This window comes from Bradysia coprophila, unplaced genomic scaffold (assembly GCF_014529535.1).
Source record: "Bradysia coprophila strain Holo2 unplaced genomic scaffold, BU_Bcop_v1 contig_324, whole genome shotgun sequence".
Taxonomy (NCBI): Eukaryota; Metazoa; Arthropoda; class Insecta; order Diptera; family Sciaridae; genus Bradysia; species Bradysia coprophila.
In genome coordinates, this window is record NW_023503584.1 from 4274589 (window position 1) to 4300885 (window position 26297).

The 26297-nt window shown below is 34.0% G+C and overlaps 1 protein-coding gene and 1 long non-coding RNA gene across 2 annotated transcripts in view; one reads left to right on the forward strand and one right to left on the reverse strand.

Annotated features, from left to right (window-relative positions):
- Window positions 1-3240: 3240 nt before the first annotated feature.
- LOC119079599 overlaps window positions 3241-26297 on the forward strand; it is a 31439-nt gene continuing 8382 nt past the window's right edge. The window contains exons 1-2 of the mRNA XM_037187592.1: window positions 3241-3577; window positions 24876-25044. Of these exons, the coding sequence (XP_037043487.1) occupies window positions 3518-3577; window positions 24876-25044 (229 nt within the window). The 5' untranslated portion in view covers window positions 3241-3517. The remainder of the gene's footprint in view (window positions 3578-24875; window positions 25045-26297) is intronic.
- On the reverse strand, window positions 4983-16633 carry LOC119079600. The gene is made up of 3 exons (XR_005088194.1): window positions 16506-16633; window positions 7488-7493; window positions 4983-4993 (listed from the first exon to the last, which is right to left on the reverse strand). It is a non-coding gene; the product is annotated as an uncharacterized LOC119079600 (long non-coding RNA).

Here is a 26297-nt window from a genome sequence, read left to right on the forward strand (position 1 = left end):
ATACTTCGATCGAAAGACGTACAAAGTTCGATAGAAATTCTGCTGATATCCTCGGAGTCCCTAAGGTTAAAAAATTTAAAATTTGCAACCCAAATATCAATCCGAGAGATTTTTTTCAAAGACAGCCTAACGAAACTGGACGTATTTTCCAGTGAAATTCTTTATATGTGCAAATAAGGTCTTATGTACATGTAATTACCATTCAAACGACACCCCACAATACCCTGTACGTTTCGGGTATGTGCATTACGGAGACATTATGTATGTAACTGATTTAAAAATATTTTGTTGGAAAATGAATCTCTGGAAGCCCTCTACGACGGGAGCTTAACAGTGACAATACATTTCATAGTGAGTTCTGTCCTTCATTTCTTACCAACCATCTTTGGCAAAAGACACTCACAGTGATAGGATAGCATATGTAGTGACAAAAATGTCTCATTTCTGTCAGTGTCAACTTTACTACAAGTATACAATAATAGATGAGAGGTGACATGGTGTCATTGATGCTAATAAGCCCCCAGAACTTGTATTGATGAACCCCAGACTCGTTTAAAAAGATGGCGCAAAATTTTGTATTACCGTTTGCTTCTGTGACACAAAGAATGGTTGAAATGTATTGAAATCCCAGCAAATGTTTAAAGCATATTTTGAATAATACAATGCCCAACGTATGTTTTAAGCAATAATTGAACCTATATATCTTTATTAATGCTGCTAATATTGGTATTAATTAAACAATAACAACCTCGGTCGTATCATTGCATCTAGATGAGACAATGAATCTATCTGAAACCACAGAAATTTACCATCGTTTAATCGAATTTCAATTTAGATTAGGTATTATATAATAGATGAACGATTGAACTGTATTCCAGACTGTTAAGCGAATTAAAGTGCCACTGCACTGTGCAGTCTGCACACATCTTAAACAAAATCCAACGAAAACTATCACTAGCTCATTGTTACGTTTTTAACTTTTCCCAGTATTTCAGCTCGCATTTCAACTGAACAGAGAATACGAAGAAGAAAAAAAAAACAAACAAATCCAATTAAAAGTAGAGTAAACGGAAATTTATAACAGAAGTTCTTTACACAGACCTTTTGGTATTCTTCGGGAAGGACTAATAAAAAAGTATTGGAGAAAATTAAATAACTAAAGGATGGAATAATGCAATGTAGAATCATTTAGGTTAAGCACCTTCAAACTATAGTAGCAATTACGAGCTTCATTCATTTTTGTTTTCTTTTTTAATTTCCTTCGTCTTCTGTGAACTTCAATTGTTCGTTGCCAATTAAATTTTCCAACTTTAAAATGTTTCCCCTAATGAAATTTTCTTTCGAATTATAAGTTTCAGTCACTTATGACCCGGGAGCAATGTTACATTGTAAAATGAGCATGTACAACAATTACGTAATGTTACTGTGTGTTATCTATATGTCTTCTTAGATGGAGATACATTTTGAAATCCTTTAAGTAATGTTAAATCAATGACCATCAATTAAATCAATACATAAGTGTGTATTGGTCAGGCGTGTTCAATATGAATACACTCTCAATATAATATTGTAGAATTGTTGTGGTTGAATGGTAATTAAACACGAAGGCAATAAGCTATAGAAACCTGAACGAGCAAGGACATTGCCAGATTCGGTGCGATTTAGTTGTTGGAAAATGTAGGAATTGCAATCTGTGCAGTACATCGTTTAATTTCAATTACTTTGAGTTAATTTCAAGTTTAATTGAAAGTAATTTTATTCACCAAAAACATCACAACATCATCCTAACACAATTTCGTACGAATATAAATACTAACAGTGGACAACCAGTGGAAAAAAACGTCCTATTTATACAAATATAATAAATCGGAAACTTGAATTCTATAAAAAAAAGCAGCAGCTCCATGTCAGATTTATTTGAACAAACATACTGTCCGAAACAAGTTTAGCATTGGGATTTACCAATGCAAAATTATCTCTTTATTTAGAATCTTTTTTCTGACATGACAACTTAATATCTACGTATCAGATATTCATTTTATGCAGAATTCAGACTCAGTAATGTTTAGGCTAATAATGTATTTGCAACGAAATTACGCCTTCGAAATTTTGTGCTGATTCGATGTTTGTTTGAAACATACATTTTGTACGCCACTGTGTTGGCTTTGAAGTACTAGATTTTTGTTAAATGTGGGTGGGTTGTTCTTATTAAAATCAAATAAAATCCGTTAAAAGAAAAAAAACATTCCTTGCACTTGCGGATGAGATAAATATAAGCTAAAGAAGTTTTCTTATCAGGACTAGTGTTGAGACGACTCTAGTGAGTGAACTGTACCTCATTTTTACGTTGAACATGAATAAAATAGTTGCGAACACCGGATGTCATGCTTCTCTGAAATTTACCGAAATTTTAAATATCTTCCGCTCAAAAGCGAGACTTTCCATTTTTATCCTGAAGTATGTAATGGATTTTGCTACGTGTCCTATGCGAGAGTTGACTTAGCAATTTGCCCTCTGCCAAAATGTTCTGTTACATATTGACTATTCTCGGATGATTTTTGTTTCGGCTACTATTTTTCGACAAGTGTAGTTGTATAGCCTGTATGGTGAAGTCGCACTTTTCGGGTCCTATGTATGAAAAAGTCTCTTACTTCCCAAGTTTTAACAAAAGGTTCCTTATAAATAATCTAAGAAAACACTGACTGGGGCGCATATTCTATTCGTCCCTTTCGAGCAATAGCCGTACTAAAAACGTAAAGATCCAATTTTCTGTTGTTAGTTACTAGTGTGTGTTGTTACGTTTGCATTGAGAAAGTAGCGATTAATCCAAGGTTTTTTTTGTACATGATAAGGTTGAATGTTAACTGATGCATTTTTAACGATGATCGATAGTACGTTAGTTTATAGTTGAATTTATATTGCGGTCATTGCTCAATGCGTTGCAAAATGCCTTATAATTCCCTTTAATAGTCGCAACAGCTACCAGAATCTGTTATTGTACTTACATTGAATATTTGAATCGAGAACCAAAGTCAATTAAAGTCAATCGTCATTTTAAATAACCGTCTTTTTAATATTATTCATAAAAGTCTGCTAATTGCTACCAGCTATAATTGTTAAATTAAAATATTTTTTCTCTACGGAGTTGTTAGCAAAACAATTTTAACTTAATAAAAATTAAATTCATTCACTCATTCATAAGAAGCGGAAATTATTTTTATCTTCATTTTTTTTTCTTCTTTTGAGTATGTATTCGTATGATGAAGGTATTAATGCGAACTCACCTGCCACCAGGTAGATATGACCTTATAAACAAAAATGATCTTACTAGTCAACAAGCATAGAATAAGAATCAGCAAAGTAAAATTCAGTGCGAGTTGATCATTCGAGCGCGTAGCATTTATATACCGTGGCGTGATCCAGTGTAATAAAATTCGTTGTACCGAAAGTTGTTATTTTATATTCATTTCTGTTAAATTATTGAAGTGTGAAGTTGGTGAAAAAATTGCAATTCGACATGATTTTTAAGTTGATATCGATTTTAGTGCTAATTCAAACAGCAAGGTCTAAACCGCAAGTGAGTTGGATTTTTCAGTTCTTTCACTGTAGATGTTAACTTTAATCACAACTTCTTTTGATTGTATTTTTCGGCATAATTTTTTTTTATCTGTTTGATTGGTTAGTTTATGATATTAGCACTGAATAATGAAAGAATTTTGCGAACTTCCAAGTAAATATTATGCAAATACAACGGCTATTATAAATGGATGAACGGAAGAGACAGTCAAATAAAAAAAACTTTTTTTTCGATTTCGTGTGGATGTAACAAAAATTTAAATTTTCAACTTAAACTAACAAGCTGTGCATGCAAAGATTTCATTTTTTTTGTGTTAAAAATGTTAGTAATCGCTCAGTTGAATTTTATTATCTTCCATTACATCAATGTCAATAAAAGATTATTGAAAATTTCACTGGTATATAAATCGACGACATTACTTATATCTACTCTTTTCTTTTTGGGATGGAATTGTGTCAATAAAAGAATATCAATTTTAGCTCATGATTTTCAAAGTTTCTACAAAAGTTTGCTTAATATACATAAGTGTGTAATAATGACACAGAATCGATTTAAATATGAACAGGCATAAAGTTCAGGTATTACATGGCTATTGAGAAAAGGTTCTCCAACAATTTGATTAAGACAAAACTTTTATTTGAAGAAGAACATCAACAGTTTACCATCTGGTAGCGGTCGTATAAACTACATATATAATTTGAGTACATGATGAACAGAAAGAATAAATAAACTTCATTTGGTAGAAGAAAAGTTCAAGGTGAAATCAACGGAACGTGTAATCAAATTGGTCAAAATCAATGATCATTGTAGTTCCCTCATTTTGTTAAATGAATGTATTGGTATGAACAGCCAGTACAATTACTGAGTCTTTCAGCCCTTTCGATCCTTCCAGTCTTTTTAGTGTAAGTAAATTCAACAGACTAGTAGAAAATCTTTTACTTCATTAGTTTTAACATTACAGCCTGGGCCAGTCAAAAAAGTGCATTTTTATTCTATACGTGTTTCATCGATTTCAGTTGTTTTGCCATTGTAATTTGTATTGTTAAAACAGCTGAAATCGATAAACACGAAAATCATAAAAATACACTTTTTTGACTGTCCTTGGCTGTAGAGAAAACCTCGCAAGGTAAGTGATGGGCTCAGATCACGATAATTATTTTACGAATTTTGCTGATTTTGCTACCACCTTCTGAGATCCTTTGATTACCGACATGTTTACACGGTTTTAAATTAGTTTTGGGACGCTACACACGAATGATGTCGCAGTTAAATGACAACATTTTCACTTTCGTTTGAGTAAAATGGCATCAAAGCTGGAAATTTTGAATTGAACGTTCGTCTCAACCGTTTTTATTTTTACATGTAAGCTGTGAGACAGACCCAGACTGGGTCACCCAGTACTAGCTGTTTGATCTACTAGGAGAACAGTTTATTAGTTTTAATGATGAAGGAAGAAAGGGTTCGAATGTTATTTGTCTTTTCAACATTTTATAAAAGTAAACAATCTTGCAGCCATAAATTATTCTGCAAAAAATGATTCTTCCACAAAAGTTTTGCTACATTGCATTAACAACCAAAAAACAGGAACTCTACAAAGTGGGTTTTTACGTAAGACATTCGACACAAGAACAGGTAAAACCAATTCTCACATCAGAACAAAAAATTGTTGTCCCATCTTACAAATATACTTACGAAAACAACACGCGATGAACACAGTGAGAGAATTCTTTTTATATCAACATGGATTCGCTTGTTCGGAACAACGTGCAACCCTCAATGTTATTCCCTTGACTGAAAGTCAGGGTCTTATGAAAGAAAATACCCTTAAATGTCCGTAACGCTAAGTTCACTTTGATATTTTGAAAATGTTCTACATTGGCAAAAAACGTTAAATACAGAAAACGTCCGTACACTTGTGGACTCGATAACTCGAGTAATTCTTTACCGATTTACAAAATTTTGGTTTTAATCGACGGAGAATGAAAATCTTGAGGTTAAGTTCGTAGATGGGCAATATTGGGATAATGAGATGGGAGTAATTCTCAAGAGAATTTTATTCCTTGTTACTGCGATAACTTCCCTAATTCTTATCAGATTTTCAAATTTTTTGTGTTATTCGACGAAGATTCAAATTCTTGAGGTTGAGTTTGCAGATGGATAATGTTAGAACAACAAGATGGGAGAAATTCTACACAGACGCTTTTCCTTGTGGACTCGATAGCTCGAGTAATTCTTTACCGATTTGCAAAATTTTGGTTTTAATCGACGGAGAATGAAAATCATGAGGTTAAGTTCGTAGATGGGCAATATTGGAGTAATGAGATGGGAGTAATTCTCAAGAGATTTTTTGACTTGTTACCGCGATAACTTCCATAATTCTTATCCGATTTTCAAAGATTTTGTCTTAATCGACGAAGATTGAAAATCTTGAGGCTGAGTTTGCAGATGGATAATGTTCGAACAACGAGATGGGAGAAATTCTACACAGACGCTTTCTCTTGTTACCGCGCGATAACTTGAGTAATTTTTACCCGATTTTAAAAATTTTTGTTTTAATTGACAGAGGCTTCAAAAATCAATTTCGACCAGTAGCGTAATTCATGTGGTTAAACTCGAACATTGGAATTTAATTGGACTAGTAATCTGGGATATACGACAATTTTTGCGTGAAATCCGTATTCTTAAAAGAATTTTTTTCGTTCCTAAAATGTTTGAACGAGTGTGAACTTTGTGGCCAGAGCGAAGCGAGGGCCGTAATTCACACGAGTTATATTTTTTCAAGAGGTAGGCAGGAAATACGCCAAATTATACTCAGACGCTTTTCCTTGTTATCGTGATAACTTAAGTAATTTTTACCCGATTTTAAGTTCGTAGATGGATAATATTGGAGTAGTGAGGTTGGAGTATAATTGTAAACACAACTTGTTACCGCGACATTTTTGCAACGGATTTCCAGAAAAAAAAATTATTCGACGAGTAAGTGAATCTGGATTTCTGGTCGAACAATCTAGAAGTCTAGAACAATCTTGCTTGCTTGATAACACGATAACTCGAGTAATTCTCAGAGGCTTCGAAAATCGCAGATTTGAAAATATTAAGTGTTTTCGACCAGTATCGTAATTCATGTGGTTAAATTCGAACATTGGACTTTATTGGACTGGTAATCTGCGATATACGACAATTTTTGCGTGAAATCGCGTTCTTAAAAGAAATTTTGTGATCTCAAAAACACCACCTCATTTAAAAATGGTTAGAAAACTAAGGCTGGAATTATAGAAAAAAAAACAGTCAAGGGACCTGACCCACCCAAGAGGTGGGGCCTAGTTTAAATAACTGCAAGAATAAATGCGATGGTGTAGACATAGACAGAAAGACAACAACGAAAAACTTTAAGCTTAAAGCTCCGCAAGTACCAAATTCTGATAGTGAGAATGCAAATCGAATTTCATGTTGGAATAATTTTTCCTCATTTTCTCACGAACCGGGCATTATCAGAATATTTGTTGAACGAAAATTAAACCATTTTTCTATGAAATTCATTTACCAGACAGTTCTCTTAATAATAAGTTTTTCTATCAAATCAGTCTATCTATATAGTTTACCGAACTCTAAAATTGCTCCATATTTGCATAATGTAGACTGTAAGCACTCAAATAATATTAAATTTGTTCAATTCATTGACCTGATACACATCCTTTGAATCAACGACCTTCATACAACTGTTGCACTTCTTATCCATCCTTTCTGCTGAATATTAATGGCATTACAAAACCATAACATTTCCGAATTCAAAGCATTTGTATACGTGCACTGCACATACCATCGTTGGTACACATAGCGTGCACGAAAAGGAAATCAATTTAATTACTGAAGTGTATCAATATTGGTTTTGCTAAATTTCGATTATTACAATTGGCTATATTGCATTTACTAGACATAATTCGTTCACATTCACCTACAGTTTCGTTACGAAGATGAATTCGTAATTTTTTGTTAAAGATTTTATGATCATTGCTTCATGAATGAAGACATAATGACATGAAAGCATATTGCCCGCATATATAGGTGGTGTACATAGGTAGACGAACGAAACTACGGTACGGTGCACTTTGGGTTTAACCATTTACCTTGATCTCAAAAAATTAAAAGTTTAGTTCCACGCTGTAGTTTTTTTAATTACAAGATTTTCACATTGTTTTGAAGAAAAAAAAAATTGCAATTAAACTATGAAAATTGCTAACATAACCATACTGAATACCTTATCCATGTATTCGACAAAGTATTCAGTATACGGCTTATACGAATTAAAAGTTAATTTAAGTTGTCTAGAAAATTTCATTATTATTTTGAAGTTCAAAGAACTGAAGGAGTTGTTGTTTGGTGCATGGTGCAGCATTTTGTTGTAATGAAAAATGCTCGATTTTTTTTAAATGAATATTTTGTAATTATAAATTATTTTATCTTTTTTCATCACTTTTATTGCATCGCTCACGATTTTTTTTTCTTTGCTTCATCCCAGAATAAATTTTTGTGTAATTTTCCACGTTCTTTGTCCCACATAACACACAATGCCTCAACTACCATTCTTCTTTTTTTTTGCGAATATTTTGAAAACATACATACAATGCAGGTACAATGTACATAAAAATCCTTCTGTGGCATCCAAACTATACTTTGGATTTAACTTTTTATTCCATTTTACATACATTTAGACTTGCCAAGGTTTTAGAAAGGTGATTGTTGGTTGCGTTTTTTCTTTGTGATGTGTATGGATGACAATCAAGTCAACATTTGAACTTAACTACTTTACGACGAGGGGAAACTTTACTGTAAATGTTAAAAAAAAACCTATGACGATAAATGTAGCTAAACACAAGTGAACATGAATGTAGAAAGTCAACAGGAACAGTTAGTCATTTGTTATCGACAACGATATATAGAGCGGCTGGTGTTGTCTAACATATAAATCAAACTATACGTTAGAACTAACGAAGTACAAGATTTTGCATCAAACATACGACACAACCACAAAAGTAATAGATTCAAAGTTTGTGTAACACTTGAAATTGAGCTATGGAATCGTACGAGTTCATAACAGACAGTGAATCGTATGGGTTGATCTAATTGCGCTATTGCGAATTTCTATAAGTTAAACATTTTCCTGCATTAGGTATATGTTTCGTTTGGACCTAGCACCATTGATGACCCATGCCGTACGATTTTTTTTCCACACTTTGATCGGAAGCCTAAATATTTAGTTTTATTATTCAAAAAAAGACATATTTTTTGATATTGGAGAGATATTGACTTTCACCTATGATTATAATTTGACTAAAAATGTTGGAAATTATAAGTCGACTTTCCATTGTACTATGCATGGAGATGGATAATATTCCAGTTGTCAACATCAACCTTTAGTTATAAAAGGAAATCACAATCTACCCCCATCCCCCCATTTAATGATTCATTTAACACAAACTTGCAACGATAATTAAATTTCGGCTATTGCCTCCAACATTATTTTTCAACTGCTCTCACACGTCTGAACAATGCACACGAGTTAGATTTTGTGCTGCAATGAGTTTCCCACAGATTGAAATTTAAAACTGCATCAGCAGTTCACTATTGATGTATAGCCTTAGCCTGTGATACATGTTTGTTTGCACGTACATACACATTCACCAACAGTAAATATGTGGCGAAATGAAATGATCCAAACTTTAATAGACCCGATGGACATTACACGCAACCAATCAATTAGAAATATATTGGGAAAATGCGGAAATATTGTTTAAAGTACTAGAATTACAGAAAATTATCATGAGCTTAATATGTGAACGTAAACGTTTGGTTTGTGAAGTGTAGTTTTAAGGTTTTTTGATGATGAAATCAGTAGCCCTCATCTTTAATTTTAACACATCTTGTATGTTTTCAAATACTATATTTTGTATGACAAAAATATCTGAAAAAACCTCGAATTTACGAAACGTATGACTGTTCATGTTCATGCCTTTATAATATGCTTACATGCCGATGGTTTTGTTTATTTTTTATGCCGGTACCGTAGAATTTAAATGCTAGATAATAAAATGTAAAACGTGTTTAATCTATGTAATTTCAGCTACACAAAAATGAATAAAAAGAAATCTTTGAGTTGTGCTAAGCGGAAAGTTTATGATATCCGTGGCTTTAAATAATTTTTTTTGTGAAACCAATGTAATTCAAATTTAATTTTAGACCCGTGCGAAGTACATTGAGCTATTGGGTTGAAAGTGTCTTCGGTAACATTTGAAATTCGCGAGGGGGAATTTACGCGAGAGAATCTTGTTCCATCTATTTGTTATTGGTGACTATTGACGCACTATTTCCTTCTATTTGCCCACCATTTCCTACTATTGGCAACAATAGCCAATATCACCTGTCCCAGTATTTGCTAGCGTAGTTTCCCCCTCGGCAATTCGTAGCGTTAAGTAAGGGCAAAGTGTTTGTCCATGCTTATAAGTAATCCATAAAAATCAATTTGTCCAATTCAGTCTACCCATAAAATAGTATAACTTGAAGTATTGTTGAAAAAGACGCAATTGCGTCTTTCGTAATTAGTTTTGAATGATTCTCGAATGGAAAGTAAACGTGTGCCTTGCAGTAGTGTCAGCAAATCGTCAGACGCTTGTTATATAAAACTACAAGAATGGTAAAATGTCACTTATCTCGGATCTCGGGTTATCGCAGTAGGTCCTTGATATCGTCCACATTGATCCGAGAACGGTTGAATATTATACAATAATACAATGAAAAATATCTGTTAGAGGAATATTTCTTTGGTCTGCCTCTTCAATGAAGAGTCTTCATTGATTAGTATTCAATTTATCCGTCCAAGCTTTTGTTATATTTTCAAATTTACAGTTCGCGAAAGTTTAAAAAAACATAGCTAACGCCGACCCGTACGAAACACCTATTCGTATCAAAAGCCTTTAATGTGAAACTCTTCATTTCTCTTACTTCATTTTCTTCTCTGCTGAAAAACTATTCTCCCTTTAAAATCACTTGCATTATCCACTCTTTGCCTTGTTATCATATACAACTAAATTGCCGGAGGCAATATAGACAGCCCCGTACGAAGACAAATTTCATAAATTCCTATTTAAACAGCTATATACCGCTATATTTAACTATATTTCACTATAAATAAACATTTCACAGATAAATATATGCTATTATATAGCTCTATATGCCTGTATATAGCTCAATATAGCTGTATATAGGTATATATAGATGTCCGTATATGGAATCCCTGAAACCCCACACACATAACAAATTATTTCCATGTTAACAGAAACTCTCTAAGTATCATTTTTCCCAAGATATTTCTATTTTACTAAAATCCAATATGGCCGCCGGCAGCCATTTTGTTAGGAGACCGGAAATAGTACCGACGCTTTACATTCGTTAATACCTTTCAAACAAAAAAAAATTCATGAAATTCGGTCAAAATTTACTCGAGATATTGTCAAAATACACCACGTTCACTGTACTTCCGAGTAGCCAGATAAGAGCTCACTCCAAGAGACCTAGCTCACGCTCCGGAGAACATAATTTCATAAATTTTTTTTCCCCTGATTGGTACGGTCAATACCTATCTAATAAAGCTAAAACAGACGAATATGTTCAAATGTGGCCGACCTACAAGCAAAAACTGCTTGCCGCCCTGTGCCTGTTCCACACCAAGGGGTCTAACTCACGAGTCGGTCATCCGATTTCCATAAACTTTTTTTTTGTCGATCGGTATTGTAAATACCTTTTATTTGACGTATCACTTACAAGTTTAACGTTTAAATGTCCGGAGATATCTTCGAAAAACCGTAAAGCACTTATTGGGCCACAGCTCGGGAGGGGTCGATCCAAAATCACTCATCTTCGAACTTAGCCTGTCTTTTGACATTACCAAACGGGAAAAAAAAGAATTTTCAAAATCGGATGCGTTTTACTCAAGTTATCGTGCAGACAGACGGACAGACGGACAGACGGACATTTTTTTTTTCGCGGATTTGGCATCTCTAGACAACCACAATAGGTTTCCCCTTACTCAGGGAGTCCAATTCGACGTGTTACAAACGTATGCGTAAACCCATAAGACCCCAGTACTTCGTACGGGTCTAAAAACTCTGAATATGCTTATGCTTAACGCGTCATCGTATGATAATAATAAAAATTGTGTCAAATTAGTGAGCCACTGAATATTATAGAAAAAGGTATCTACATGAAAACAGCATTCTATAGTAGTGAATGATGTCTATACTTCATCCGATTATAATTTTTAGACCCGTACGAAGTACTGGGGTCTTATAGGTTTACGCACACGTTTGTAACACGTCGAATTGGACTCCCTGAGTAAGGGGAAACCTATTGTGGTTGTCTAGAGATGCCAAATCAGTGAAAAAAAATGTCCGTCTGTCTGCACGATAACTTGAGTAAAACGCATCCGATTTTGAAAATTCTTTTTTTCTCCGTTTGGTAATGTCAAAAGACAGGCTAAGTTCGAAGATGAGTGATTTTGGATCGACCCCTCCCGAGCTGTGGCCCAATAAGTGCTTTACGGTTTTTCGAAGATATCTCCGGACATTTAAACGTTACACTTGTAAGTGATACGTCAAATAAAAGGTATTTACAATACCGATCGACAAAAAAAAAGTTTATGGAAATCGGATGACCGACTTGTGAGTTAGACCCCTTGGTGTGAAACAGGCACAGGGCGGCAAGCAGTTTTTGCTTGTAGGTCGGCAACATTTGAACATATTTCGTCTGTTTTAGCTTTATTAGATAGGTATTGACCGTACCAATGAGAGAAAAAAAAAAGTTTTTGAAATTATGTTCTCCGGAGCGTGAGCTAGGTCTCTTGGAGTGAGCTCTTATCTGGCTACTCGGCCGTACAGTGAACGTGGAGTATTTTCAATATCTCGAGTAAATTTTGATCGAATTTCATGATTTTTTTTTTGTTTGAAAGGTATTAACGAATGTAAAGCGTCGGTAAAATTTCCGGTCTTCTAACAAAATGGCTGCCGGTGGCCATATTGGATTTTAATAAAAGTGATATATATTGGGAAAAATGGTACTTAGAGTGTTTCTGTTAACATGGAAATAATTTGTTATGTGTGTGGGTTGTTTCAGGCATTCCATATATGGACATCTATATATATATCTATATTCACCTATATTGAGCTATATACAGGCATATAGAGCTATATAATAGCATATTCATCTGTGAAATGTTTATTTATAGCTGTTTAAATAGGAATTTATGAAAGTTGACTTCGTACGGGGCTGTCTATATTGCCTCCGGCAATTTATTTGTATATGCTAACAAGGCAAAGAAAGATAATGTAAGTGATTTTAAAGGGCGAATAGCTTTTCAGTAGAGAATGAAGTAAAAGAAATGAAGAGTTTCACAGTAAAGGCTTTTGATACGAATAGGTGTTTCGTACGGGTCGGCGTTAGCTATGTTTTTTGATGTCCCTGCGACAATTTTTTTTATTACAAACTTAAATTATTGAACAGCATGCTTGCATATTATATTGATGTCCACCATTGATCACGCATCAGATATTTTTAATCAACTCTTTGACAACACAACTTAATCAAAATTTCATTTACCACCTACCACCATTACTGGCTCCCACTTTGTTCACTTTGATTGTGAACAAGAGAAATTATTTATTTATACGAACTAATACCGTGCGTACACTGCTCAGTATCATACATAAACTATGTATAGGTTTCGATGCGATATGTATTTTGGATGGAATGGTAGAGACACCTCTTATAAACTCGAACTGAGGCTAATCCGAATCGGACAAAATTAAATTTTTCGAAAAGCCACCAGATCTAATGCGATTGTGACCATGCTGGTTTGAATCTTATTCATCCGCAAAGCTTTGAACGTTGATGGGTTATTTAGAATGCAGACTTCACTTGATGACCCAATCGAAATTTGACGATCTACTGTTTTCGATGATGATCTAAATGTAAATGACAATATTTGCTAAGCTGCAAGTTATTTACCATTCAGGCTTATTATACACTGCAGTCTCAACAAACTAATTTCAACAAAACTTTACAGTCTAATTCGACGAAACAGAAAAAGACTCAAACATGCTTGGCAGCACTAAGTTTGCGGCCTATCAATTTTCCCTCTTAATCAACAATTTGCCGTACCTAATTTGATAATGTTACATAATACTAAATTGTAACGTAATACCAAAATGTAACATGATATTTACTCAAATGCAATGTGTACGTTGTGCACAACTTCTATCTCGAATACGAAATTAAATTTCGAAACTCCACGTATATAAAACCGAACGAGAAACCAATTATTATTCGACTCTTTTTTTGTGCGTATTCCTGCAACGGCAAACAATCAGTGTGTATTTTGGGAATGTTTATTTTTTGCATGAAAATCTACACACATGCAGCATAGTTAATGTAAACTTTTTACTAAATAAGGGCCTTTGCGGTTGAACACTGAGGGCTGAATATTATCTCTCCGTAATTTTACTGAATTTACGTTTTTCCTAAACTAAAATCCAACAAATTATTGGAAATGTGCACCGAAAACGGTTTTTCCAATACGAAAATAACCTGTGCAATCAATATGTGAGCCGCATTAGAGTTTGGCCCGTTCGGCCACATAATTTGCGTGTGTAAAACGCCACTTCAATAATCAAAAAAGTGAATTTTCATTCTTCTGGTATGTTTGTCTTTGTTTTTTTTTATTGTTCCATCGACTTGCTATGAATACAAAGCTACAATTTGCGCTATTTTTTATATGTGCCACGTTCTATCACAGATTTATGCAAAAAATACAAATTACCCAATTAAGTTAAGGAAAAAGCAACGTAACAATAATTATTGGCACAGAAGTGTACAACCATTTTGCTGGAATCAAGACATTAAATCAAGAATGATTGTTGTAGCTTTACTAGAATTTAAATGAATAACGTCCACCAGCGTGTTGAATTGAACAATTTAATTAAACATTGAATAAATGACTGTCGACTGTGATAAATGTACGAGTCGCTGTATAAGTACGTGAAACAAATACGTTAATACTTATGGTTTATTTACAACGAAACATTAGTCATATTTCTTTCCAATGAAGAAAAAGTTTTTAGCTGTGACTGTACTAAAGCTACAGTACTAATTATTATAAGAATGTCTTGGCTGCCTGATAAAAACAGTTTTTTTTCAAACAAATTTCTTTTCAATTGTTTTATTTTTCAAGAAGAGTCTCATAGTGTCGGTCATTTATTTTGATTTTTTCTTTCTTCAATGAAATTGTAGCTTTACCTTTGAAAAGAATGAATATTGGTTAGTCTGTCGCTAACTCATTTTTGCGATTTTTAAGCGAGAAATATATAAATGTTTTAATTTCCTTAGGGTCCAAAAATGACTTATTACAATACTGGGGAAAACAAGATAATTAATCCATTACAAAAGTCTGGGTAAAAATGAAAAGTCACGATTTGCGTGTGATTGTTGACATCGGCTTCGCCTCGAATCAACAATGTTCACAGTAAAACTGGGCTTTTTAAAAGTTATCATTTTTCATGTAAATAACTAAGAAATCAATCTCTTGAAAATACACAGATCAAATGGGGTAATAGATCCGATAGAAAAACTACTGAAATCGAGGTTTTATGAAAGGTTCTGTTTTCAATAAATGAAACTTTTCTGGAATTACCAATACTTGTTGGCGCCTCTTATTAAACGTTGAATGTCTTGTTCATCTCCTTGAACTACCTAGAAATTACCTTTAGGTCAACTACAATCAAATTATTGTGTTCGAAAAATTTCAATAAGCACTGCTGCCTGTATTTTAATTTGTTTAACATCTTTACGAGTCAACAAAATAATTTCGACAGAAAATTACGCTTCAAAAGGCATTATTACCGCCACCCATTGACGCAAAGTCATTAATATTGTATAATTAAAGAATGAATTTTGAAACCCGTTTCGAAATAATCATTCATAATATTGTTAAATTTAGTGAACATTTTGTATCGTTTCCAGTCGACCATTGTCGAAAGTTAATTGAAATGTATAAATTCTGCTATGAATATTATGAATCAAAGAAGAATAACTGGTGTAGAACCTATGAAGACGGTAATGAATTGTGACGCGATTTGCTTTAGCTACGCTAATTAATAGCTCGTCACATAAATGATGGAATATTGATTTAATTATAAAACAAAATCGTATTTATTACATTCAAATAATTCAGTATTTGTGTAGTCACTTCACTAGACAATCAGCCGTCTATATGGCATATAGTAAATATAATGCAAGTGTCGAAACCTGCTGAGATCTGCTTTATATTAAAGGAATTCACGAAGTCAAATATACAGAAATATACTCCGTATATATTTCGTGTATTTCTGTATATCCACAGCACTGCAACTAGCATGAACACTGAATTGACAAGTGCCAAATTTGAAGGCTTTAGTGATAAGAGCTACCGATTACGATTTATTTGGGCTTTAGTGATAAGAGCTACCGCTTACGATTGTTTGTATTGTATGTATTAACTCACACATCGAAGTCATTTATAAATCTTTGCAAAAGAAACGCAGTGCCTACTGTCATTTCATCAGCCTCCAAATATTTTTTATGTTCATGCTAGTAGCAGGGCTGTGGTGTATCTCGTATATCTTATAACTCTGTATAAGTTTGACAACTGCCACCTGGAAGAAAATTATATTTTTTACGCAACAGATTTACGCTGATCTCAGGAGTCTATCAATGCAATTAGTTTTTCAATCGGACTGATATTTACCGAGCGATAAGACTTTGGCATATTACAAACATCGTGTTTCCAAAGTCTTATCGCTCGGTAAATATTGGTCCGATTGAAAAACTAATTGCATTGCCGGACTAGCGTAAAAAATATCAATTTCTTCAAGGTGGCAGTTGTCAAACTTATACAGAGTTATAAGATATACGGGATATTCAGAAATATACGAAATATACGGAGTATATATTTGACTTCGTGAATTCCCTTATTAAATGAAATGCGTTAGTGCAGTAAATATGTATATGTCTAAACAGTTATATAATGGAAGAACAATATACATTAGTCGCCCATAAGTATCTAAATAAGCAATTACCTATTCACATGTGCGGTGGGATTAACCCTATTAACCCTATTTTCTCCACTCAACTAACGCTTTTTGTAGTGACAGTTCGGGGGAGAAAATGTCTATTTTGTCTATTTGTTTTACCAGGCGAGAAAGTTAAGAATTTGTTTCTGTTTTGAAAAATTTAGTAACAGAATGATGATTTTGTGTCATGGAGAAAAATGGCTAATCACACCTTATGCATATGCACCCCATGGATAAAACCTGAGCCGGTAGGTTATCTAAAAAAATGGCCAGATTACTTGACTCTAAGTCACTGCTTTTTGACGGCGCCTCCTTAAACTTTCTGCTTAAGCTCGGTGATTCAGGTTATGTAACCTGAATTTCTTGCAGGAGCTAATAAGATTAATATGATTGGCATGATTAAACTGGGGTGACAACTATTAGTGGCACAAGCGAACGAAATCTAAGCATAAGGTAATGAATACTGTATAGAGTAGATCATCTGCTGCCCGTATACACCACGGGAAATAAACTCATCAAATTTGTGTTGTTTCCAACGCTTTTTTCTGGGAGAAAGGTTTTGTTTGTATTAGCAAATCAGAAAATTTCCTATAAAAAGGAAACCAATTCTTTCTATGCAAACAGAAAAGTTTCTTCAATGCATAAAAACTTTGTTATTTTAAAATCAACAACGTAAAGCCGAAAATTAATTACGTTTTTCCCTTTTTTTTCTCTTTCGTGGAATATATTAGAAATTTCTAATACCAAGTTCATAAAAAACGTGAAAATCCAATATTAATAAGAAACTTCCAAAAACTCAAGATTTCCACTTTTGATTTCCTCATTTTACTTTTACCAAAATCTAGTAACAAGTCCACTCTGCCGTTTTCTTTGCATTCTTTTTTTTTGGCAATGGTTATTGTTTGATGTATCTCAGTTATAACATCTCAAAATTAATTGTAAACAATTTTTTTTACGTCTCCAAATACTTTTCGACAAAGTGCTCATAATCTCCATCGTATACCGGCGATAGCATAAATTATAGACTTTTCGTCTTAAAACAGAAAAAAAGCAGCAAACACAAAAACTTTTTTATTAAATATTAATACCCCTTTTTTGTTCGCCGTTGTATGGCCAGAACAATGAAAGTTTCTTTTTTGTGATTAATGATAAAATGAAAATTTTTCAAATTGCCCGTGAGCATTTTCGGTGGTGTAAAAAGCAATATGTATACTGGCATATCATTTATGGATAGAATTATTATCTGTCTCATTTGGGATTATTATTATAAAAACCATTCTTTATTGAACAAAAATATTTATTTAAAAAAAGTATTTTTACGAAGGAAGTAAAATACAGTTCTTGGAGCATTATATTTTGATTCGCTTAGAGACCTCACTAACACCCTTTCTTTGGCCAATAACAAGGGCAGCCTGGACAACAGCCTTAATGTGACTTCCGAACTACGCCTCAATGCGAATACTCTCTGACGAAACTTAGGTGCTAATTGATATCTCGCCACAATCTAGGCTAGGTATATGAACAAAAATTTATTGTATTTGGGCCACGTCATACGAGTCATTCAGTGTTTGTGCCACCAAACACAAATTATAAAACTTGAGTGAACTTTCGGACGTTAGAAAAATTCCATGTGAATTATTAATTTGTCTGACACAGGAATTGAGCCTGGATCTGTTTGTTTACCCATCAGTGATGGGCCATTACTCCAGTAAAGCGTAACGCATCGCATTTGTGTCTAGCTTGGGAGAGCTGCTGATAATGTGGAATTTATTCTGGATTTCACTTCTCCAATGGAATCCAAAAGAAGTTCAAAGTTCACTAATGCTTTCCTACGCTTTTTGAATAAAATACAAAATGGTCCGTTATAGGTTAATTTGAAAATGTACTTCTCAATGCATTTTGTAGTGCTGCTGAAAAACTACGTAGCAGTTGTAATTAAGTGCACGCTTTCCCATGCCCTCAGAAATGTACAATAATATTGTTTCAATCAATTGTAAATATGTAACACTGCTGCAGAATTATTTCTCCTCATTATCCTTTTGAATTTAGTTTCATTTCAAGCTACATTTTTTAATAAATGAAAATGCAAAATGTTCGAGTACATTGGGATATATTATCACTAAAACTTTCCAAACTGTACTTACCATACAAGAAATTTATTTCACAAAAGTTTTTTGTTTTTCTAAATTGATTCGTTCAAAGATGATTACACAATCCATTGATGTAGATGAATCGACAACAGATGCATCTTATACATCTAACTTTATCCAGACTGATATCGAACAAAGTTCTTTCAAAATTGAAATTTATTTCGACGCAACATACCACTTCCAAAACTGTTACCTGCATAAAGTGAAAAGGTAGTTCAACTATATACTGCACTCTACAGTTGTTCTAACTTTCGAATCGAAAAACGAAGCTCGTTATTTAGGATTTGAATATAGAACAAATGAAAACAAATGACGCAGTAATAGAGGTGTTTGTTGCGCAAATGTATTTGTTCCAGAGAAAGAATAACGAATGACGACAATTTCTTCAATTTTTGGTGTTACAAGCCTGGAGACGTCGAGCAGACAGAAAAGATATGAAGTGTGAGACTGTCACACTGTGAGAGGGGCTATCGACCATTGAATATAAGACAAATCAGCAAAAACAAACGTATCCCAAGATTCGGATGAATTAGAGTGCAGCGCAAATTCACTTCATTGTATACGACTTATGATTTAAATAGAATTTTTGCAGAGTTGAAATACTTTTTATGCTGCCACATTCAACTTATTCAAACGATTTTATATGGACGTCGTAAGCGCTACACTAAACGAAATATGGCGCAGCACTTAAACTCATCCAAAACTTGGGTTTCCGCATTTTTGGTGATAAGTGAAGATTTGCGTTAGTGAAAACTTTCTGACCTGTTGCAGTTGTAAAAAATGCACTGACGCCGCAGGGTGATTTTTGAAAAATTGCATTTTGAGAGTGCAAAAATTAAAAACATTAAACTTTTGACTCGGGCGGTCGTGACTTTTCATCAGCATTTGTTGGATTTTATGCCATACTGTGACGTCGAGGGTATGACGGTGCGTGCACGTTCATATATTTATTGTCTGCAAGCTTTTTATACAGTGAGCATTAAAAGTTTGGAAACATATAAGAATGTGAACAAAAGAACAATAGACGTGAATACAATATAACAATAGAAATTTTTCTTGTCTATTCTTTTGTTTATATTGCTCTTATATGTTTCCAAACTTTTTAGGCTCACTGTATTAGAATATACACACACGGTAATTTGAAAACCGACGCATTTTCTGTTTTACTTGAGTTTTTGATTTCTCCACATAAAAATACATGCAAAATTCACGAAAAATCGGTAAACCTTAAAACAGAAAATGTGTCGGTTTTCAAAATTCCGCGTGTGTAAGTAAGTTATCGATTTTTTTTCACAAAATACGGACAAAAATGGTTCGATTTTCCCACATAGCCCTTCACTGTTTGGGCCATATCATAATGTCGACAGTAAACATTTTACCAATTTCTATCTATCGTCAAATAATGAAGAGACGGTCAAAATTCCTCAATTGCAACTACGAACCAAATTTCACGTTAGTGCACTTTGTCGAAATTGTACTTTCAGACTTTTTAATTAAATTACGAAATTTAAATTGATTTAAGTTTGTGCAGAACGAGAACGAGAACCTGGAAAATGGAACGATTTTTAATCAAATGTAACATGAGTTGAAAATTTGAAAATTACGCATAAATTAAAGTTTAATAATAGTATTTTATTGCTATGTGAGACAAAATCGAGAATTACTTCGTATGTACATATTGTATATAACAAGTGAGCGAAGCGAACGCGTGTGTATGCAATATGTACATAAGAAGTGATTCGAGATTTTTCTCACATAGCAATACGATATTTTATCTTCCATGTGTGACTATTTCATACATTCAGCGTTTCTGTATATAAACTCGAAGACATACAAACACCACTGAAAGGTTTGGCTTATGTGTATACAAAAGCATCATGTGTGACAATTAAACAAAATCATGGCAACAAATCGAAACATCATCGTGAATCTCGGTGGCCGAATCGGCTAGAGCGCGTCAGTTTTATGCATATGATCGTGAGTTCTATCCTCATAACAAACATTTTTTTCCATTTTTTTTTTCATTTTCTATCACAAAAAATAGTAAATAAACTGATCTCCAGTATAGTAGCTAGATTTTTAATCGAAGAAATATCTGCTGGGCACCGAGGCCTTAGCCTTTTTGTCATATTGATTACACCATATTTGCAATGACACATTTCTCGGCAGATATTTGTCCAATCGAATAACTAATTGCGTTACCGAAATCCTGAGATAAAACACTACACAACGTAATTTTGAATAACAAGAATCCATTTAGTCAAAATTTGATTATTTTTTGTTCTAAATAAATTATGCGAGTCACACATACACTCGCGACATTTTGTCGTGCATGTTAAATACTTATGTACTTTTTAAAATGATCAGACTACCTGCGACAGAGTCACTAACACATATATGGTCATTGCTTATGTTCTACATACATGCGGGGTTTCATGACAACAAAATCAAATGTAATCATGAGTCTCAATGGCCGAATCGGCTAGAGCGTGAACTTTTTATGCATAAGATCGTGAGTTCTCTTCCCGCAACAAACATTTTTTGTTTTTTTTCTGTTTTATCAAAATAAATTGCAAAGAAAGTATTCTGATCTCTTTATCGTAAGTAAACTTCCAATCGAACGAATATCTGCTGCGCACTGAGACCTTACGCTTTTTTACATATTGATACACCAACACCACGTATGGCAATGGCATATTTCTCAGCAGATATTTGTCCAATTGAAAAACTAATTACGAAAGACATCCTTCGGTAAAACACAAAACAATGAAGTTTTGAATGAAGAGAATCCGTTTAGTCAAAATTTGATTTTTTTTTCGTTCTAAACGAAAAAAAAAACACATGGCGTCAACACACACACACACACACACACGAAATTTTGTAGTACATGTTGCTTATGTACTTTATAAATTGAGTCCCACGCTGCAACATTAGAGTATGCATATCTGGTATATTAGAAGACTCGGTGGTGTAATGGTTAGCGTAGTTTGTTGATATGCAGGAGGTTCGGAGTTCGAATCTCCGTCGGGTCATTGGTTTTTTTCTTCAAAATAAAAAACGGAAATAAAATTTACCCTAGAAGAGTAATAAAATTATATCCCTAGACAACCAGAATAACGTATGGCTTAGAGTTTATATACAGAAACGAGTAATGTATGAAATAGTCACACATGGAAGATAAAACTTTTTGTGTAGATGTGAAGTGGATGGTAATGTTTTATCATACAATGTTCTGACGTTGAATTGTCCATAATTGAAACTTTTATTTTGTAACCAATTTTTACACATATAGAATTATATGTGCTGATTTTGCCTCATATTTCATACCCTGGTAAAATCAGATGCAACGAATTATTTTCCCATTTTTTATCCATACCAAACCATATAAAAAACTATGTGCGCCACAAACTTTCGGTAATATTCAGATTGAATTACAAAGCAAATTGGTTTCGATGGAAACATAAAATATTAAATTCAGTTACAAGAGTATTTAATTCCACTCTATAACAAAAAACAAGGCATCAGAACAGTCGGAGCGTTTGCTGCGACTTAGCCCCGTACGATCCGTAATCCTATTTCGTCCGTAACCATAATACGTCCGTAGCCGTAATACGCCCGGAACCCTAATACGTCTACAACCCTCTAATGCGTCTGTTACCAAAATGCAAGTCAAGTTGGGCATGGTCAAATTTACTGAAAGTGTTCATTTTTAAAATTGCGCATAGCGCAATTACGAAAGCCCGTACGAAGTACCTCTCAAATAAAACCAACAATTTACGACATTATTTTATAAACCCAAATTTTTTTGCCAACTTTCCATTGGGTATTCAATTACCTCTCAAATAAAACAAAAACTAGCAAAATCGGTTGAGATTTACTCGATTTATGTGCAAAAAGCACTTAGGGCCGAGTAGCGGCCTTAGTCCAAGGGCGCAAATTTGAAACTTTTTTTGCCATCATTCTATTCGGCATTCAATTATCTCTCAAATGAAACAAAAACTAGCAAAATCGGATGAGATTTACTCGATTTATGTGCAAAAAACACTTAGGGCCGAGTAGCGGCCTTAGTCCAAGGGCCCAAATTTGAAAAATTTTTCGCCACGTTCTTTTCAGTATTCAATTACCTTCCATAAAAAACTAAATCTAGCAAAATCGGATGAGATTTACTCGATTTATGTGCAAAAAACACTTAGGGCCGAGTAGCGGCCTTAGTCCAAGGGCCCAAATTTTAAACTTTTTTCGCCACGTTCTTTTCGGTATTCAATTACCTTCCATAAAAAACTAAATCTAGCAAAATCGGATGAGATTTACTCGATTTATGTGCAAAAAACACTTAGGGCCGAGTAGCGGCCTTAGTCCAAGGGCCCAAATTTGAAACTTTTTTTGCCATCATTCTATTCGGCATTCAACTATCTCTCAAATGAAACAAAATCTAGCAAAATCGGATGAGATTTACTCGATTTATGTGCAAAAAACACTTAGGGCCGAGTAGCGGCCTTAGTCCAAGGGCCCAAATTTGAAACATTTTTTGCCATCATTCTATTCGGTATTCAATTATCTCTCAAATAAAACAAAATCTAGCAAAATCGGATGAGATTTACTCGATTTATGTGCAAAAAACACTTAGGGCCGAGTAGCGGCCTTAGTCCAAGGGCCCAAATTTGAAACTTTTTTCGCCACGTTCTTTTCGGTATTCAATTACCTTCCATAAAAAACTAAATCTGGCAAAATCGGATGAGATTTACTCGATTTATGTGGAAAAAACACTTAGGGCCGAGTAACGACCTTTGAGCCCTCCCAACAAGCTCGCGTTGCATCCTACACAAAAACAATGTTCAGCAACTTTGTTCTACTCGTCAATACCTTTCATTTGATATATCACAAGCAGCTATTACGTGCGTATTTCGGTAGATATCGTCGAAAGACTGAAAAACACCTATAGGGCCCTAGCTCTGGAAGGGTCGACCCTACCATGCCCATTTTCGAACTTGACCTTACTTTTGTCGATACCAATCGGGGAAAAAAAGAATTTTGAAAAAAGGTTGTGATTTGCTCAAGCTAGAGGGGTCACGGACGGACGGACGGACGGACGGACATTTTTTTTATTGCGGATTCGTCATCTATGAACATAACCAAAAGCTTTGCCCTTACTGTCTGCTTCCAATTCGACGTGTTACAAACGGCATATTAATCTTATAAGCCCCCAGTACTTCGTACGGGGCTAAAAACCGATGGTGGGTGATGATGATCGACATAATAATGATGAATGATGCCATGGTGATAATAATTTTCTCTGTTTGGTGCATTATTTTTACCCGTGAGGAATGAGACATGTAAATTGAAAATATTTTTTTATATGCATGGCAGACAGAGAATGAAGTAGTATGGTTGTTGAGCTGATGAATGTTGACATAATTGCATATTTTCACAGAAATATGCTATCGTCATTTTCTAAAAAAAAAAAAAAAAATTGAATCATTACAAACATGCCACTTCATGATGCACACAACAACCAGTTTTTTTTTCCTTTTAATAAAATTTAAATAATTTATAAAACTCCACTTCATACGAACTACAACGAACCAGCTTTACATTCTATAATTATTATGCCTCTTGTAGCTTAAACGAAGCTTAGAACAAAAATGCTTTGCACACATAGCTCATACATCATTCGTTTTTTAGTTAACATACCCGCTGACGCAACTAAAAGAATAATTAATTGAAGGACTGAAATGGTTCACATTTCCACACTTTCAGATTTTTAAATTGTAATTGTGTATGAATAATTTTCCCGGTAATTACATAAAATCATTTCACCAGTTCTACAGAAAAAGTTATTTTTGTGCTACGATGAAGCACTTTCTGCTGGAATAAATGCTTTGTAGTGAATGCATTCATACTTTTCACAGCAGACTTTATACCTCAATTTTCACGGCGTACATTCGTTTCGAACAATGTTGTAGGTGTTCATTGTTTTAATTTATTCATTTTCAGTTTTTGACGTTCGAGAATGGAAAAATAGGTGTAAACTTTGGTGGATACCATGCCGAAGCTGGCCTAGGAGGTTTACTAACGGGTAATGCCGCTCATGGAGGATTGTCTGCATCAGCAGGAACACCATACGGACAAGTTGCAGGTGCAGGCCTAGGAGGGAGCCTAGACGGTAAGTTGTTGTGCAATTTAATTGATTTTGGATAATATTGGGACAATTAGTGAAATTAATTTTTAAAAAAGTTTGGAGGTGATATTGTTGAAACTCTGATTACACTGAAAAAAAGAGTTGCAAATTTCGGCTGCAGAGCATTATGTTGAGAAAATTTTGAAATATTTTGGGAAGCTTAGAGTTCTCTTGCACTCCAAGGATTATTCTTTGTTAAGAAAATCCTCAAAAATTTTTGAAAATCAAAGAAAACTAAAGAAAATCCTTGAAAATTAAAGAAAAAATTCTATTAGGATTTTCTTGTGGAAAATACTTTTGCACTCGAAATACACGCGATTATTTCCCCCACTGGATCATTGTTAAAGTGAATTTAAACTTTCCTAAAGCCTTGAATATCAACCAATCAACTATAGCTTTAATAAATATGCGTAATGATTGACTATCAGGCAACCCAGTGAAATAATTATTTACATAGCTACGAAAAGTTAAGTAGTGAAACGAGCAAAATATTGAACTGGTTGGCTTTCATGCGACTGTTGATTTGAATTGTAGCAGTGACAATTTGAACATTTTTCCAAACTTCCTTTCACAAATTTTCCCATATTTTCTTTCATTATACCAAATAAAAAAAAATGAAAAATATTTGTGAAAACAGAGGAAAATGTGGGAAATTTGGGAAAACATTAAAAATCTATTTCTGAAAAATAGTATCTGTATTGTAGCATTGAATCTGATTTTTTAATGAAACTTTGTGAATTTTCGTGAAAAACAATCAGGCGAATTTTTAACAATTACTTTCTGTGCCACTTAAACTTACCCACGAACCTTTGCGAATTGAATTTATGCTTATCTGGCTTCAAATTGTGTCAGTTTTTCGGTAATTAGTTTTCAGTAATTCAGGTCATGAAATCACCATACTCAGAATTTCTGCAACTACCAATGACGTGCAGAGAGAGAATGTCAAGAAGAGGAAGAAGAGGAACTGGTCATTTATTTCTCTCCAACGCCCTTTTAACAATATATTCGTCTTTTCCTGTTTAGTCATAGGGTATTACTGTTTTTCGGATTTCCAAACGAGAATGACAAACGCATTCCGTAATCAGTTCATGTCTGGTGTAAATAAGTCATTAAAAATTCCATAAAATCATCAGCAGTTATTTATGTTCTATTTTCTGTTGACACGTGTTCCGGCTGTCCTTTGTTTACACAAATTTAGTTGTATGATTTTACGGGTTACGATTTTATTAGCGCCGTCG